Genomic DNA, 17,179 nt, shown 5'->3' with positions numbered 1-17,179 from the left:
ATGTCCAGAATGTGTGATGCTAAGAAACTATCCCCTTATCTTGAGACCCTAAGATTGGGGCAAAGACCCTGAGACTCACAGTCAAACCCGGACAGTTCCTGGGTATCCTCATAGCCTACAAGCAAACAGTATGCACCCAAATAGACATGTATATAATACTACACAAACTATGAACTTTAATTCACTGTGTACACACATAGACACAAAGAAATTGCGTCTGCAGCCTCCGTCCTCCTTCCTCCCACTTGCCCCCCACCCTCCTCTCTCCTTCTCTGTGTGCCGAGGAAGCTGGGAGACGTTTGCTAGAAGTGTGTAGGCGACAGGACTCTATAAATAGCTCTGTCTCTCAGTCTGATCATTGCACCAATCCCTTCACTTTGGTATCCAGCCGCTCGGAATGCACCCCAAACACCCTGATCTAGCATATCTGAACCCAATGAGCAAGCATAACTGTGACATCATCATGACCACATATACATACACTGTTTATATGTGTGCATGTGTGTGCGCGTGTCAGTATATATATATATATATATATATATATATATATATATATACATACATATACAGTATATATAGAAGCCGGTTCTAAAACAAAGAGTTCCAAGTGGATGTTGATTAAAATTTTGACCGTTTGACAAAGCAGAGACATCGTTGAAAATTTAGACTAATTAAAACCGATGCAAACGGCAGCAGATTCTTCCTGCTGCAGAAATACCATTACATAAGTTATGGTGGGTAAAAGGTGATGGAAACCCTTCCACTTAAATTTAAGGGGTAGTAGAAGTATTATTAAACACTCATCTACAGACACCAGACAAGCCAGAAGGCTTGTTTTTCCCTCAGAAATCTCATGATGCTATGTTTAATACTTCTAATACTTCCTGCTGCAGAGGTATTTAACCCTCCTAAATGCCAAAAGCTGTAAGAAAGGCATTTAGCAATATAACGCTTGCCTCAACGCCACTCAAAAGGTTCATTCAGAAACTAGGACAGTGGTTTTAGTGTATGTAGCCATATACATATTGTTCTACACCCATGTTACCTATGTATGTACATATGGGCATTTCAATTCTAATTTACTACCATAGCAAATGCAAACATTTTTATTTATAGCAAATATAGTCCTTGAAATATGAACTTGTGGGAGAAAGGACTGGAGCAGGACTTTTCACAGTTCTTGTTGAGTGAATTACCTGGGGATATTAAAAGGGCAGTTTAATGTCCCAGGTAGGCTTTTAAATGGGGATGCCGGGTATATTTAAAGGGACCACACATCTATACAAATACACTAAAGTACAGACGATGACTGGAGCGTCCCTTTAAAAGCAGGGGTGATTTTTTTTAACATGCACCCAGATATAAAGCGGCTGATTGATTTTATGATTGACACCTTTTGCAAATGATCTAACTTCTTCTTTTACACACGCTCATGCATACATCCTTGAACACCAGTTAATTATTTATTAATTATTTTAATTAATTAAAATACCACTTTTGGGATGTAATGTACACATATTTATTTCCCCAACAGTTTTCCAATTCACCAATGTATTTTAATCTGTCTTAATACTGGTCAGGTTCATGCAGTCCAAAGAAAATTGAAACTGTTTGGTGTAGACATTCTGCAAATAAAAAAAAGTATTTTTGCAGATGATACAAAGGTCTCTAACAGGGTAGGTATCACTGGTGGAATAAGCCAAACGGCAAATTCAATTAAGAGAATAGTGGAGATCATGTCAGGTACAGTTCAATGTGGATAAGTGTAAAATAATGCACTTGGGATTTTAAAACCCCACAGGCAAAATATAGTAGAATAGAGAGGGACTAGAAGGACTAAATGGTTCTTATCTGATAATGGTGCTTGAGTATTTTGCTCCTAACTAGGACATGCTCTGGACTAGATGAAGCTTTGCGCGGTACTGTGCAGTGGTGGACTGAAAATGATGTCACATTATAACATCAGCGTTGGTTCTATGGTTCCATGGAGCACAGATGAATGGGTTGGTGTCCTGCAGAATATGAAGATGCTATAACAATCAATAAATAACAATAATAGTGTTGTAACACATATACATCTACAGTATTGGTATGATTTACCAAATAGTACATTTTAACATTTTGGTTAATAGGTAGATGTTGATGTGAGCTACCTGCTCACAAGAACTCTATTGTGATCAAGCTCCCAATCCTGTACTGCTGTCATGTCTGAACCCATATCATGCATACAGAGATGTCCACCCTGATGGCCCAGAACAACCTACAAAGCCAAAATAAGAGTGTACAGGATTTCATATAAATATTTCAATAAGATTTTTCTACACTAATGGATATTTTTGGGGTTAATGTAAAATAATTCCATTGAAAACACCAGTGCACAGGGTTGACTATTCTTTATTCTCATTAACCTCATACCAGTCTCATAATTTCTCTTGCTTCCTAAAACTCAGTGCTCACACTCATTGCTAACTACTTCCACTCTTACAGCTGAACTTTAATCCTCATTATTGATCACTTATCTTAAATCCCAAACTTTAAGAACCATCCACTCAATCCATTCAGTTGCTCATCAGCTTGTTACTACCATGAGTAACATTCCTCTGTCATTCTAGAGTCACACCTGCCACCTTGCCATGAGCCTAGTCTTGTCCATTTTTCCCGTTTCTCCTACACCAGTCTGTATTCCACACAGGAATTATCTTCATATCCATCGTCCATGTACAGTTCCATCACACCCTTGTATTTTGCATGTGATTACTTGCAATGTGTACCAGAATTCTGTTTCCCTAAATAACCCAGCACATCAAACTAGAACCATCGTTCCTAAATGTGAACTCTAAGCTTCTGCACTGTAACTTAACTTTATGGGTTTATCTCTAGACCTTTTTCTTCTTTAAGGTCTTGCCTTTTTGCATTGGCTATTAACCTTCAAGCCTAGAACTTGAAGCTGGTCTACTTCCCTGTCAAGTCTGAAATAATCTTCTTCCTCCGACCCCAAAGCTCTGCTCCTCACCTCACCTATAGATTCCCAACATTCTCACAGCCCCTGCCATGGCATCATCACCTATTGGACCACTGATTTATCCATGAGCTTGTCAGATCCAGAAACCATTGTCTTCACATGACAAATGCCATGCCCATCCATTACCTTCTAACTCATGTCCAGGAATGCCTTTTCACCTGTGACCCTATAATATCTATACCATTCCATATCACAGAATTGTCCCTTAGCTCGGGAGGGATACGTCATGTGACGTTGTTACGGGGAACGCTGCCGATTCAGCACCGTGTCCATAAGATCTCATTTAACCCTGGAATTTTCACTTTCTCCTTCCCAGGGAGGGTATTATTGCTCATCCACCCTGACAGCCATCTAAGAATTCAGACCATCGGAATTCAGATAATCCCCTTAAAGCCTCACTCTCTAAAATCTGCATCTCCTCCACGCAGCTCAGCCCCATCCTTGACGTTGTGTCTCCTCTCCCTCCAGCTGTGCCTTTCCTCACCTCCCAAACTCCAGCCTATTCCATCAAACCCACTGGTTTGTCGTAACGCTCATCTGGCTTGTATCTGGGTGCTGTGGACTACCTAGGGGCGACCCCACGCTGCCCACTCGGCGCTCCTTCTGCCGTGGGCTGGGCTCTGTCCACGGTGCTGAATCGGCAGCGTTCCCCGTAGCAACGTCACATGACGTATCCCTCCCGAGCTTCGGAGACTCGGGACCCGCCGGAGAGTGCTCCGGGCACCGGGATCGGGGCGGGGAGGAGCGAGCTCACTGGGGTCTGCAGGCACTGTGGGACGTGCCGGGGGAGGAGCGGGCTGATCGTGCACGAGGGAGGGTGAACCTGATTGTACGAGAAGCACCGGACACCGGCGGGGGTGGAGCGGGTGCACCGACTTGGGGTGCACCCTGGGGTGCCGTAGGCGGGGCTGATAGCCCAGGCCACAAGATGCAGCGGCTCCGGTTGAACGAGGCTCACGCCATATACCTGGGGCAGCTTGCCCGCAAAGATGGGACACGGAGGGGGATCCTGAGCAAGAGGAGCTCGGACAACAGCCGCTGGCAGAGCCGGAGCTTCTCCCTACTGCACAACCTGCTCTTCTGCTTCGAGAGCGAGACCAGCGGCCGTCCCTGTGCCCTCTACCTGCTGGAGGGCTGCAGCTGCGAGCGGGGGGCCAAGGGCGGCCCGGACAGACAGGTATACACTGCGTGCAGGGAGCCGCATCCAGGCAGGTGTGGGCAGGGGCCCCGGCGGTTAGGATTGCATAGCCTGGAGATAGGGAAGGGGGAGGGGAGGGCTGACAGGTATGCCATAGGAAGGGGATACAGGTGTAATAGGAGGCCATGGGGTAACACACTGGCTCAGGGGCTGCAGCGCTATATGGGGCTATACTGCTAGAGAATCAGCCAATAAGGAGCAGGCATTAGCTGGGGTTATGTAAAGGTATGTAAAGGTTGGGTATGGGAGCTCAGCTTATGGCAGGTTATACATAGGGGAGGCCTAGGTAGGAAGGGCAGCTTTGAGGTGAAGCATTAAATAAAAAATGACATGAAAAAGGACCTGGAATTGGGACTCGGCCATTTCTCTCATAAACAGAATTTGGCCACATTCTGGCCAAACTTTGGGAAACGGGCATATAGCTGTATTCACCCAGGAAAACATGGAGTCTCATGCAAAAATATGTAAAGTGCAAAAGCCTTTAGGGCCTCAGAAACCATCTGAAAAAGAGACCTCTGTGGGCCTGAAAGTTAAGGTAATTTTACATATACGTTAGTCCAACAAAAAGCATCAGCTATAGGCGTCAAGTAAGATTTAAAGGGCCTCTGGCTTCCTCCATGCTACTGATGTTCTGGTGAGATAAGGGTTTTATAATATATGAAATTATTATTATTTATTGTTTGATATAGCACCATCATATTCAGCAGAGATGTACAATGGGTAAACAAGACATAAGTAATTTATAACATAACAATTTGACTTACAGAAACAACAGGTGAGGAGAGCCCTGCTCAAAGAGCCAATCTAAAGCAACGTGTAGTATGCCAGGTATAAGCAGGCTTGTTTTGACGTGTTGTTGCATATGGGCATATTTGGTGTAACTGGGAGGAAAAGCCCAATTCCCAATTCCAGTTCCAGTGTATATAGTGTCGAGGCGGCACAGAGTGGTTGGGTAGGGGATCAGGGTGTAAGTTTACACAATGTATATTTTGTAATGGGGTGGTTTGATTCACATAAAGGTTGCCTTCAAAACCAGGTGCATTGTGGGAGCCTGGATGATTGAAGCCACATATATAATAAATATTAGATAATAAGTAATAATAAATAAATATTATACCTATTATATCTTAAGTATGATCAAGATAAATTCCTTGGCTTATCCAATCACTGCTTCTAACTGAGAATGATTAGTTATGCTGTATGTATAAAATGAGATAATATATAATACATACATACTAACGGAAGAGTAAAGGTGTCCAGATTTCATACATTGGTACGGACACAGGCAAGGACACAAAGTGATGAACCCCAAAAAGCAGGTCAAGTCTTACATTGGTAGGACAGAAGCCACATACAATGGGGGACAAAATCATTAGAATTTGTTCTTATGTATAACAAGTCATTCTGCCTCATTGTTCAAAAAGTGGTTTTATCACCATAGCAACCAATGAAGCAGTCCTTTGGTTGTTATGGTGATAAGGCCATTTTTCAAACGTTGCGTCACAAACATTTTTTACATCCTTAAGCACATTTATGAAAAAAATATATTACAAAAACATTAAAACATAGAAAATTCTTGTTTACCAGAAAGAAGTGCAGAGTTATCAGAGAAACATTCTGGGTGGCAGCAGATTAGGGTTTTTTTTGGCATGAATGGTAGGTAATAATAAAGCAGCAAATTAATGCGCCAGTCCTGGAAGTATTGGAAGTGTTTGCTATAGAACAGGTATGGGTCAAACATATAATGCAAAGAGATTTAAAATGAAATTACATTTAAATGTAAGGAAGTATTATTTCAACAAGGGGGGGGGGTAGGATATAAGTGGAACAGCTTTCCATCCGAAGTGGTAGAGGTTAATACAGCAATACATTTTAAACACCAATGGGATATGCCTATGGTTATCCTAAATAACAGACGTGACCAATGTTTTTACATCAGAATAAAATGGTCAGATTAGGTTGGCACAGTGGTTCTGCCTAATTCTATGTTTCTATGTGAGTAATGTCATGATTGCATAAGTACTATTTAAATAGGGCAATCATTTGTTGATGTTCCGTGTATGGTTGTAACTTAGGGGGTCACACTTGGAGGATCTGAGACTGGCCAAGAGTCTCTTCACCTCTTGTGACTGTTGTACGTGGAAGTCTAGCCCATCTTTTTCTCCTCCCAGCTGTTCTGCACATTAGAGAGTCAAGGCATTGTGCATGACAACATATACAATATCATATACAATATAGTATAATACGGACAATGCTGTATTTAGTAAATCCCTGTGTAAGAAGCAGCAATCAAATCAGAGCAGATCTCAGATCGCAAGAAGATTCTAGTGAGTCTATCAATAACATACAATCTGATTGAGAGGACTAATGTGTTATGTTTTTCAACATATTCAACAACAATCGGCACCCGGTGGAAAAGACCCCCTTTGAAATGTACAGAGTAATTTCAGATATATATGGTCGCTTAGACACCTGAAATAGAGAAGTGGTAGGTATGTGATAGCTGTCAGGCTGTCTGATAGATGCATGGTTGATGTGTGAGTACTGTGACAAGAGATTTGTTATTCGATGAGAATAGTTACATACAGGGTTGCGGTATAGAAGGGGCATCAAAAGGAAAGTTATACAGCGAAGGGTCATGTGAGCAAATGTGAGCAAATCAGATGGGTCATGTAACAGAGCTGGATAGTTGTAAAAGGTGTTACAGGGTGCTGTGTGCTATTAGAGAAGAATGTACAGGATACCTATAGGGGAATTGATCCTGCAAAATAATTAGAATACAATTATACTAGGTTGAGAGTTCCTATAAAGATTAATTTCTCATCAATGGCTTCAGGTACCACAAAGAGTGCAGGTTTTCTACTCATATGAACACAGATGTCGCTTTAGCTAGAACACGTGTAAAAACCTGCTCTGTTGGGAGCTTTTGAAGATCTATGTTCAGAAACCCTGCTGTAATATTGCAGTGAGGCATACCAGAGACGAAGGACACGAGGAGTCCTGTAACTTAGCAGTGGGAGGTACGCAGCAAATATATACAGTGATGAGATGTCCTGGACTGATATTATATAAGGGTTCTATAGCAAAAGAATGAAATGTTCAGGACAGGTCATGGCTATGGAATGGAGATCATATACAGGATAAGGGCTCCTCCTTTAAACAAGCAGTGAGGGCTATAGGTCAGGTACAATGTCACAGGTCCTATAGCAGTAAGGGTTAACTTAATGTTATAGTGTGATATAGTTAATAGTTTATATTTTATCACAGTGAGTGATCAGAAGAAAAATATAAATCAAATCTATATTTGGTGTGACCAAGCTTTACCTTCGGAATAGCATCAATTCTTCTAAGGGCACAAAGTCAAGGATTTTGTAGGCATATAGTTAGATGTAGGAATAATTATACCAAACAGGTGCTAATGATCGTCAACTTAATTGCTGATGACTGTTTAATGTCAAAAGTCACACAACATGGCAAGACTGAGCACAGCAACAAGACACAAGGTAGTTATACTGTAACAGCCACATCTCTCCCAGGCAGAAATTTCAGGGCAAGCTTTCAGATGTTCTGTCCAATACACAGAAGAACTGTGGTTAGTTCTCCGAATAACTCCTGCCAAGTTCATGTGTGCAAGTCTACCTAGAAGAATTGATGCTGTTTTGAAGGCAAAAGGTGGTGACGCCATTTGTTGATTTGATTTTTCTTCTGTACGCTCACTTGGCATTTTGTTAAATTATAAAAAATAAACTATAAACATGTCTTTTAAACTAGTAAATAAAACTATTTTTTGTATTCTTACTTCACAGCACCTGCCTAAAACTTTTGCTCAGTACTGTACCGCTTTAATTACCTTGCAGTTGTAGGTGTGAGCTGTAATCTCCTTCACCTATTAGATAATTAGGATTGAGTGATTCTGTGCTGATTTAGTTTACATAAGGAAACATCTGCCAGATCTGCAAATTTTGCCCCAGGGACCCTTCTTTACCAATTATAAATGGATATCAGCTTATATTAATGAATCCTTGATTTAAGTTCATTAGAAGTCTAAAAATAAATCTCTGTACATTTGTTTCAGGTCAGTACACAGCACTTTTAATGTCTTCACCACAATAGGTCATTACATTTTAGGTTCTTTTGTTTCACTGCTCCCAAATAAAATGAGTGTTATGCATTAAAAGTAATTTCCGGTGCAATGTTTGAAATGTGGTCTTATCACTATAGCAAAGAATGGAATACTACAATTAGGAAGAATATTCTATGTGCTTCAAAAGTAATAAGACCAATTTACAAACTTTGGACCGGAGTTACTGTTTATGCATACCCCAAATTTGTGCCACAGTCTCCCATCAAGTTGCATATTGTACATGTACAGATCATCTCTATGCATCAATGTATCCATCCCGCTGTGTGCATATATTGTGTATCCTGGCTCCATACCTTGTTTATTTATCCAAAATATAATGAGCGTATGATTAGTTTTACTTCACTGATCACTGGCTTCCTCTGTTTTCTCAGTATTATTTCATCATCAACTTTAATCATGAGAATCAGAAGCCTCTGGAGCTACGGACAGAGGATTCAAAGGATTGCGATGAGTGGGTGACTGCAATATCCCATGCCAGGTATAATTGCGCACTGCATCCAGACTACACCCACTGTCCCTTAATACACCCACTATGCCCGGAGATCGCACAACATACACAGAACTCCACTTTGTCTGGGATTCACACATTGTTCCTTGGTGATTGCAATATACCATGCCAGGTATAAGTTTGCATTGCATCCAGACTACACCCACTATTGCTTAATACACCCACTATGTCCAGAAAACACACAGACAACATACACACAAACTGCCACTTTGTCTGGGATTCACAAAATGTTCCTTGGTGAGACCAAGCAACATATACCGCTCTTAGAGGACAAGAAAAGCACAGCTCCTGTATTCATCTTTCATCTATATTCACTGCATATACAGTAAAATGCCCAAATACACTAGACTGGAATCATAAAGCTCCAACATAATGTATCCATACAGCAAACACTCTGCACTGGAAAGTTTTATTATTTATAAACACCGTGGATAGAAAATGTAAGTGAACCCTTTGAAATTACCTGGTTTTCTGCAATTATTGTTCATAAAACAATGCCTGTTCAATGTTTTGCGTATGGTAGACACGTGAACAGATGTTAACCAGTTCCAATGATTCCTTCAAGCCTTTAGCTGTTACTCTAGGGTTCTTTTTTACCTCATTGAGCATGCGTTGTGCCCTTAAAGTCATCTTGGCTGGGCACTCACTTCTGGGGAGGGTAGCCAGCCACAGTACTGAATTGTCTTCATTTATAAATAATATCTCTAACTGTGGACTGATGAATATATGAACATTTTGAGATTACTTTGAAACCCTTTCCAGCTTTTATGCCGTTTCATTGATTGGACTCCAATTAGCTTTTGTTGAAGTGATTAGCCTTGGGAGACTCTCTACTTTTCCCAACCCACAGTGTGAATTGTTTGAATGATATATTCAATACGGACAATAACAATACAATAACTTGTGTTTTATCAGTTAAAGCAGGTTGTGTTTGTTCTTTATTGTAGCTGAATAGGTAATATATATATAAGATAAGTCTAGCTCCTAAACATCTATGTTCACGCACCTTTTCCATTTAACATAGTCTGCCACGATGTAACATAGGATATAAACCTCTTATATACACTGAATCTATATTATTCAGTTTTGCACCTGAAAAAAGTTGAATCTTGAGTTGAAAAGGGTTTGATCCCACTGCCCCCATTGTCTTCCTGGTTTTTATTCCCTTGTTAACTGATGCAATCTTGCTGACTGGCTGGGGACCCTGAGAGACAAGTAGCCACCAGTGTAACATCCCTGCACATTGGACACACTGCTTGTCGCTCACCAGGGCTTGAGCCCATGGTGTGAGTCTTGCACTTAACTGCTACTACTAGTGCCACCTGAACTACCTGATCCTTGTACAGCTAAGCTCCTCACTGATGCCAGCGCTCAGGGACCCCGCAGCACTGATCCTGACCTGAAACATCAAAAAAAAATTATGAGGGAACCAAATCCTTGTGCCAGATGTATCCAAAAAGGTCTGAACACAGTGAAGTTCTACCTTTTATACACTTCTAAACTCTAGAGCCTAAGCACCCCTATCCTGACTCTGTATATTAATGAATTGGCATTCACTCAAGCAGACCTATTCATGCTAAACTCCTAGGCTGTAAACACAATACTCAGCAAGCTCTAACTACCCTGAAACATTTAAATGTACCTATAAATTACCAAGATACTGGGAGGCAGCCCCTTTAATGCTGCTTGTGGGCCTGTTCTAAGCTCACAAGCCAAGACTACCTATCTGCTCCCTATACTGTCTCCTTCTGTGCACTGAAACACTTTTATTGAACCCTCACTAGTAAGCTATACTGTAATGTCTGATACATAGATTTTATGAACATTTTATGACTCTGGTTAGTAAGTTCGGGAGAGGCTGCCCAATAAAGAAATGCTGTCCGTAAACTCTGGAACACCTGAAAATACCAATATAGTGCCTGCGCCCCTTATAAGTAAATTAGAATTTACCAAGGTAATATGGCCTTATAAGGTCACATTACCTTCATATTACCTTGGTATATTCTAATTCACGTATAAGGGGCACAGGCACTGTGACGGAAGCCTCCATCACTGGGGCCACTGGAGAAGCCTGACTGCCAGCCTCCTCCCTATTGACTATGGGCCCTGGGTTTGTAGAGACTTCTGTGGCTACCCCCAGCAGTATCATCTCATCACTGGCTGAGGGGATTATCTCCAGCAGACAGCCAGGATCTGCCACCAGGGAGTGACCACCATTCTTTGATGTTTAATGTTGTATAAATCAGTCTCCCCCCCCCCACACACCTATTGTATTGTTAATCCCGTTACTGCCCCTGTTGTCTCTGAGAGGCAGATTAAGGGGGCGGTTTGTGTCCCAATATCTTGTTTTATGTAAATGTGTGTTTTGCTGGATATATCCAGTCCTGTGTGTGAGAAATAAGTCAGTCTTCGTTTGGTTTTACCCTACACTGAGTCTCGGCTAGTGACTGGGGAACCGGGGAAAGTGTGTTGTCCCAGGCTAAGGGAGCACAAGACAGCGGAGGTAGTCGGTCGGACTAGCCAGCTCCGTGACAGGCACCATTTTGGTATTGTTTTGTTTTAGACAATTGTGAAGTTTGTTTTTGGTGTTTTTGCTGCACTTTATTAGTACTGTGTTCACATTGGTTTCAATGCACATCACCTACTTCTGTATTTTTCTGGAACAGCTGCCTTATGGCCAACACATTCATGATTGCATGTCTTATGGGGTCACTGTATTTTGGAACACACCATATTGTTGATACCCTTAAAAAAGCATTCCCTGTGGTCGGTGTGCACATTGAATATACACTGTAATCCAATTAGAATTTGGATATAACTCAAATTCCACAAACACATCAAACATTTCTCAGTATCATTGACTAATGACTAAACTCACGACGCACATAATAGAGCTTACCAAGCTGTCCAAAAACAAGCTCTTAAGACTTTCAGTGGCATTCAGTTTAGTTTTAGGATCTAATCCAAAAATAGTTTTTAACATCTCATATCTGTTTAGTGAACATATCCACCTATAAAGGTTACACTGCCCCAAGCCCACTCCCTAAAGACAAGGAAAATGCTCATCATTCTGTATTTTCATATGTTTATTTGTTTATTGCCAGTTAAATACATTGTATCTCCTTTTATTTAGCTACAAGACACTGGTGACAGAACATGAAGCATTAATGCAGAAGTATCTACATTTGCTACAAATTGTTGAGACAGAGAAGAAGGTGGCAAAACAGCTGAGACAGCAGATAGAAGATGGAGAGGTAGAGGTGGAGCGTCTGAAATCTGAGGTGAGAACCCAGTGTGAACTTGGGCACCATAACCTCAGCGTATTTCCATTAATTCCACCACACAACCAGTAATACTAGATAAATATGGAAAAAAAACACAAAATACTCACTAGGACCTTAAATACAACCATTAGCCGTCCAATGATGCATATATAAAATAACCACGCATAAGGGCACACTCACAACACCATGCATGTTCCAATAAACTAAGAAGACACCCAAGAAAATCAAAACAATTAAAACAGTTGATCCAAAAGTCAACCAGTTTTCAAGTAAGCTCCGGATCAAAATATTTTTGTTACATTTAAATAATTACTAGTAGAGATACACAGTTTCATGAGAGGACTCTAGTTCATGTATTAACACTTGATATACTGGATTATTCCCAATTTTTTGTGATACCATCATCACACCTACAACCCATTAATGCCATGTAAATCACAAAATTCATAGACAATAACAGGAAGCTTGGAAAGGAGGGCCATAGAGAGGAAGGGGCATCTGCAACCAGCACACAAGATCTAGCTAATTCTAGAGCACTTATACCAGATATGCAATCAAAAGGGGACATGTGACCTTTTATCTCCCGCAGAATGTCTCTGAGTTTATGATTTTTTGTTAATTAGTGTAGACCTGGTTAGTTATAGAAATTTCATTTCAGGCATACTCATTAAGGAGGATTTATTTTTCATACTGTATATATATCTGAGGTGTGTCTGGGTTTGTCAAGGAAAGCTGAATATTTCAACACAGTTACTTAATTATCCATGATTAAAGGCCAATCTCAGTGAAATTCTTCACAAGGGCACAACCCCTAGTGATTGGTCTCCTGAATATTCTGTAATAACTCTAGTGAATATTAAGGACATATGTGTACACATATACAAATGCACATATACATATACCGTATGTTTTTAATACTGATACCTGAGAAACATAAGTGATATCAATGACACCAAAATAATTGTGGACAAATTCTAATACTGTACAAAAGGCTGTAATGTTACCAAACTCACTTCATAATTCCACAGGGATTAGAGGAATGCCACCCCAAATCCCTTTAACATAAAAGGAACATCAGTAATACCAGATTAACACGAGCAAGTCCAGATTTACAACAGCAATATCTGATGAACACCATCAGTATTGAATAAAAGGGAAGTTGTTTAATTGTAATATAATAAATTAATATTGCTTATTAATACTTATAGAGAATTTCATTTACTTTAATTATTACATATTACAACAATGGCATTAATAAAATAGAGAACATTAACAATTACAAAGATACTCAGTTGAAAGAATTAATTAAAAAGACATGACAACTAAGTAAAGGAATCAAAATATCTTTTGAAAACATCTGAAGCAACTTTTATTTCCAGTCTTAAACCAAAAAGACTCTTAAGCAATCTCATCCCAAAACTCAATTCATGTAGTGACCATGGGGGAAGAGGGTAGGGACATACATGCACATGCTATTTCCCAAAACAGCATAATCTAACTAGCGCAGCCCCTACACACAAAAGCCCTTGGTATCCTGACCTTATCTTTACCAAGATACAAATCTAAACTTTAAATCAGAGCGATGCTTGCAACTAAGAGTGGCAAGCAAGCTCCCTAACTGCCTGATGTGTTTCGCTAAACAATTTGCATCAACAAGGACCAAGTGTTCACACTCTAGCAAGGTTTATAAAGACTGTCCTAGTCCCTCAGTTATAAGAATGATTTCTATATCATGACGAGGGAAGTTTCTGGTGTCACAGATATACTCCATCTACTACACCTGCATTTTGTCACTACATATAGTTTATATATATAATAATTGCATTATTTTCAGGTTTCACAACAATTCCCCGTCTCAAAAGACTGGTGGCAAATTTTAGCTCAGGTCTGGACAATTCCAGACAAGCAGGCCAGGAATTTTGCATTTCATTTTCGTGCTTTTACACTCTCACTCTCTCACTCTTACTCATGCATTCTCTCACTCTTATGCTGTCTCATGCACACTCATACTCACGCTTTCTCACACTCTCACTCTCTCTCACACAGTTGAGATGCCTGTCCGCAAGCTGGGATATCAAAAACTGTGGCATGTTTGTGGCCCTTGAGGCCTGGAGTTCTGGTGTTCTCTCTGTGTATAAGTTGATATTTATTGGGATATTATCTAGGAGTTTGCAGCATCATTGAAATTAAAGGAGCAGAAACGTTCAACGGTCCACCGATCTCTCAATCTCTCTGATTATACAGACAGATGGGAAGAAGGCAATGTATCCCTAACATGTGATGTCTGTAAAGTGCATTCAGTATGTGTTGTGTACATGATGCACATATTTTGTGTGGATAGATGAGAGGAGGGCACAGTGTCACCAAGCTGTGATGTCTGTGTCACAGCTGCTGACACTTTGATATGTAAATGAAAATTGATATTAAAGCATGGAAATCTGAATATTTATGAACTTTAGATGTCCTGCTAATAACAAGCTGCCTCTCATCACTGGAGCATTAACTCCTTCCCTCCTAAATTATCTTCCGCTTACCCCCTTGAGATATATACACATATTCCTAGGAAACCACATCAGTAGGTAAACAAAGATATTAGTAGGTCCAAAGAGAGTAAGTCTTGGTGCTGATTCATTGAAAGTTGAGTTAAAGGGTTAATAGACTGCCGTGACTCGACAAGCTCTTGCATGTCCCAACTCGAAAACCAATTTGCATACTCATTAATATTCAAGTTGGTTTTGAGTTGATGTGAGTTACAAAATAGATGTCTAGTTAAACTCACCTAAATTGAGTCGTAAAGTAAGCTAAATAATAGTAATCTAAACAAAATATAATTTGAAAAAAAAGCTGAATGAACCATTATTAACCAATCGATAAAGGCGAGTGCCTCCTCTTCTCATATAATTTTAAACAATTAAAAACAAAAAAGAAAGTTAACCCCCCCCCACACACACACACCTTAAAGTTGCTCTAGTAGGAAGGAACAAGGTCCATCTAAGGTACTATTTGGGTGGCAGGATAGTGGACAGTGAGGAGTTGAGATGAACTATGTTCCAAATCTTAATTTCAATTGAACTGCAACTCCACAGTAACTCTGGGATTAATAAATCCTGAAGATGCTGTTGTTTTCCAGATCATATAAACTGTGTTATACAGCAGATAAATTGAAGTGAGCAGAGCTTCTGCTGAGTGTGCATTGCCAAGTTGTCTGCACTTGACCTTGAAGGGACGTTTTAATGCGTATAATAGCTGCACCCTTTAAATCACCATTGCTTGAGCCTTACAATTGCATGGAAGGATTCTGCAGAATCCCATCCGCACACACAAATTATGCTTTTGCGTTCTTCCCCACTTCCACAGTGGCATTATTAGACACTAGGCTGTAAGGTCAGCCAATAATAATTATAATAGTAATATATATATATATTGTAAGGCTTTTGCACACTCCACTGCACTTCAGTGTTTCATAGTCCTGCATGGATCGCTAATGCTGTTTGCATCTCTGATTGTAGGTTTATCACTTGTTTTAGAGGTGTCTGTGAGGCTGTGATGTCAATGTTACAGATACAGAGCTGCGACGCAGCTTATATATATATATATATATATATAATTCTAATAAAATAATTTTTTCTGTAAGGAGAACAACTGTACGGACCAAATTAAATTGGTTAATGTCTGTTAATTTTCATAGATTGCATCATTACTAAAAGACAATGAACGGATCCAGTCAACCCAGAGCTCAACTGACGATACTGACATCAAGAAGATCAAAAAGGTATATTGATTCATACTGTACTTTCCACATACATTCCACAACAGGCCCAGAAATACATTGGGCTTCCTTGACAAAGGGGACAAATGCCACCCCAGGCGGGTCCTTGATTGTTAGCAAAGGGTTGGACCGGGCCAGGGAGGCAGGAACACAGTGGGGTCACATAACAAGTGGTTATGTGTTTGAATAGCCAGAGAGAAAGCCAGTGAAGTGTGAGGAGTGTGAGGGGGTCAGCGAGTTAGTGAGTGAGTAAGGGAGAGCATAAGGGCGGGAGTATGAATGAATGTATGTAAGTATGTATGTTAGAATGAGAATGCATGTATAAGCATGTGTGTGACCATGAATGTGTATGTGAAAGTGGTGTGAGTGTGTGTTAGCCTGGTTGTGATAGTGTGTGTTAGTATGAGTAGGTGTATGGTAGTACAAGTATGTGTGAGTAGGTATATGTTATTCTAAGTATTTGTAAGCAAGTGTATGTGTGTTAGGATGAGTGTGTAAGTTTGTGTAAGCGTATGGACATGTGTGTGCCAGTGCATATGTTGGGGAACAAGAAACCGATGGGCCCACTTGGCTTTACTTGCACCCGAGTCCGAAGGTGCTTGCCCTCCCCTGATCCTGTTTCTTCCTGCAGGTGCAGAGTTTCTTGCGCGGTTGGTTGTGCCGCAGAAAGTGGAAAAGCATAATCCAGGATTACTCGAGGTCTCCTCATGCAGACAGCATGCGCAAGAGAAACCAGGTTGTGTTTAGCATGTTAGAGGCAGAGGCTGAGTATGTACAGCAGCTGCACATTCTAGTCAACAATTTTTTGAGACCTCTGCGTATGGCAGCTAGCTCCAAGAAACCACCAATTACACATGATGATGTCAGCAGCATCTTCCTTAACAGGTAACTGTGGGCTCTCTGCGAATGTAGCTTAATTTAGAGAGGCCGTCTAATGCTACATGTTGCTGGGCCTGGACAAGCATTCAATAAACAGAGTTTCAGCACCTCAGACTTTTTAAAAATGATATGAAATGAGTCAGGCATTAATTTATTTACTTCTTTTGAGTTCATTTGTGTTTTCTTGTACCGAATTTAAGGTTTCCCTGTTGACTTTGAGGTTGTAGATTATTTACTTATGTTTTCTTTTTGTTTTTCATAGCGAAACCATCATGTTTTTACACCAGATCTTTTACCAAGGGCTTAAAGCTCGAATATCCAGCTGGCCCACACTGGTTTTGGGTGAGAATGTCTACATGCCCATCTGTCCATATC

The 17,179-nt window shown here is 40.4% G+C and overlaps 1 protein-coding gene across 2 annotated transcripts in view; it reads left to right on the top strand.

Moving 5' to 3' along the window:
- Positions 1-3,950: 3,950 nt before the first annotated feature.
- The window catches only part of LOC149300119 (ras-specific guanine nucleotide-releasing factor 1-like), a 34,411-nt gene continuing 21,182 nt past the window's right edge, over positions 3,951-17,179 (top strand). For both annotated transcript variants that reach the window (XM_089485695.1, XM_089485694.1), the window contains exons 1-6: positions 3,951-4,199; positions 8,736-8,842; positions 12,006-12,153; positions 15,845-15,928; positions 16,557-16,810; positions 17,067-17,146. In XM_089485695.1, coding sequence (XP_089341821.1) covers positions 3,951-4,199; positions 8,736-8,842; positions 12,006-12,153; positions 15,845-15,928; positions 16,557-16,810; positions 17,067-17,146 — 922 coding nt within the window. The remainder of the gene's footprint in view (positions 4,200-8,735; positions 8,843-12,005; positions 12,154-15,844; positions 15,929-16,556; positions 16,811-17,066; positions 17,147-17,179) is intronic.

This window comes from Sceloporus occidentalis, unplaced genomic scaffold (genome assembly GCF_023333645.1).
Source record: "Sceloporus occidentalis isolate IW3139 unplaced genomic scaffold, rSceOcc1.0.p SCAF_26, whole genome shotgun sequence".
In the NCBI taxonomy this organism is placed as follows: domain Eukaryota; kingdom Metazoa; phylum Chordata; class Lepidosauria; order Squamata; family Phrynosomatidae; genus Sceloporus; species Sceloporus occidentalis.
The sequence above is the reverse complement of the archived record's forward strand: the minus strand, read 5'-3'. Positions and strand labels throughout refer to the sequence as shown.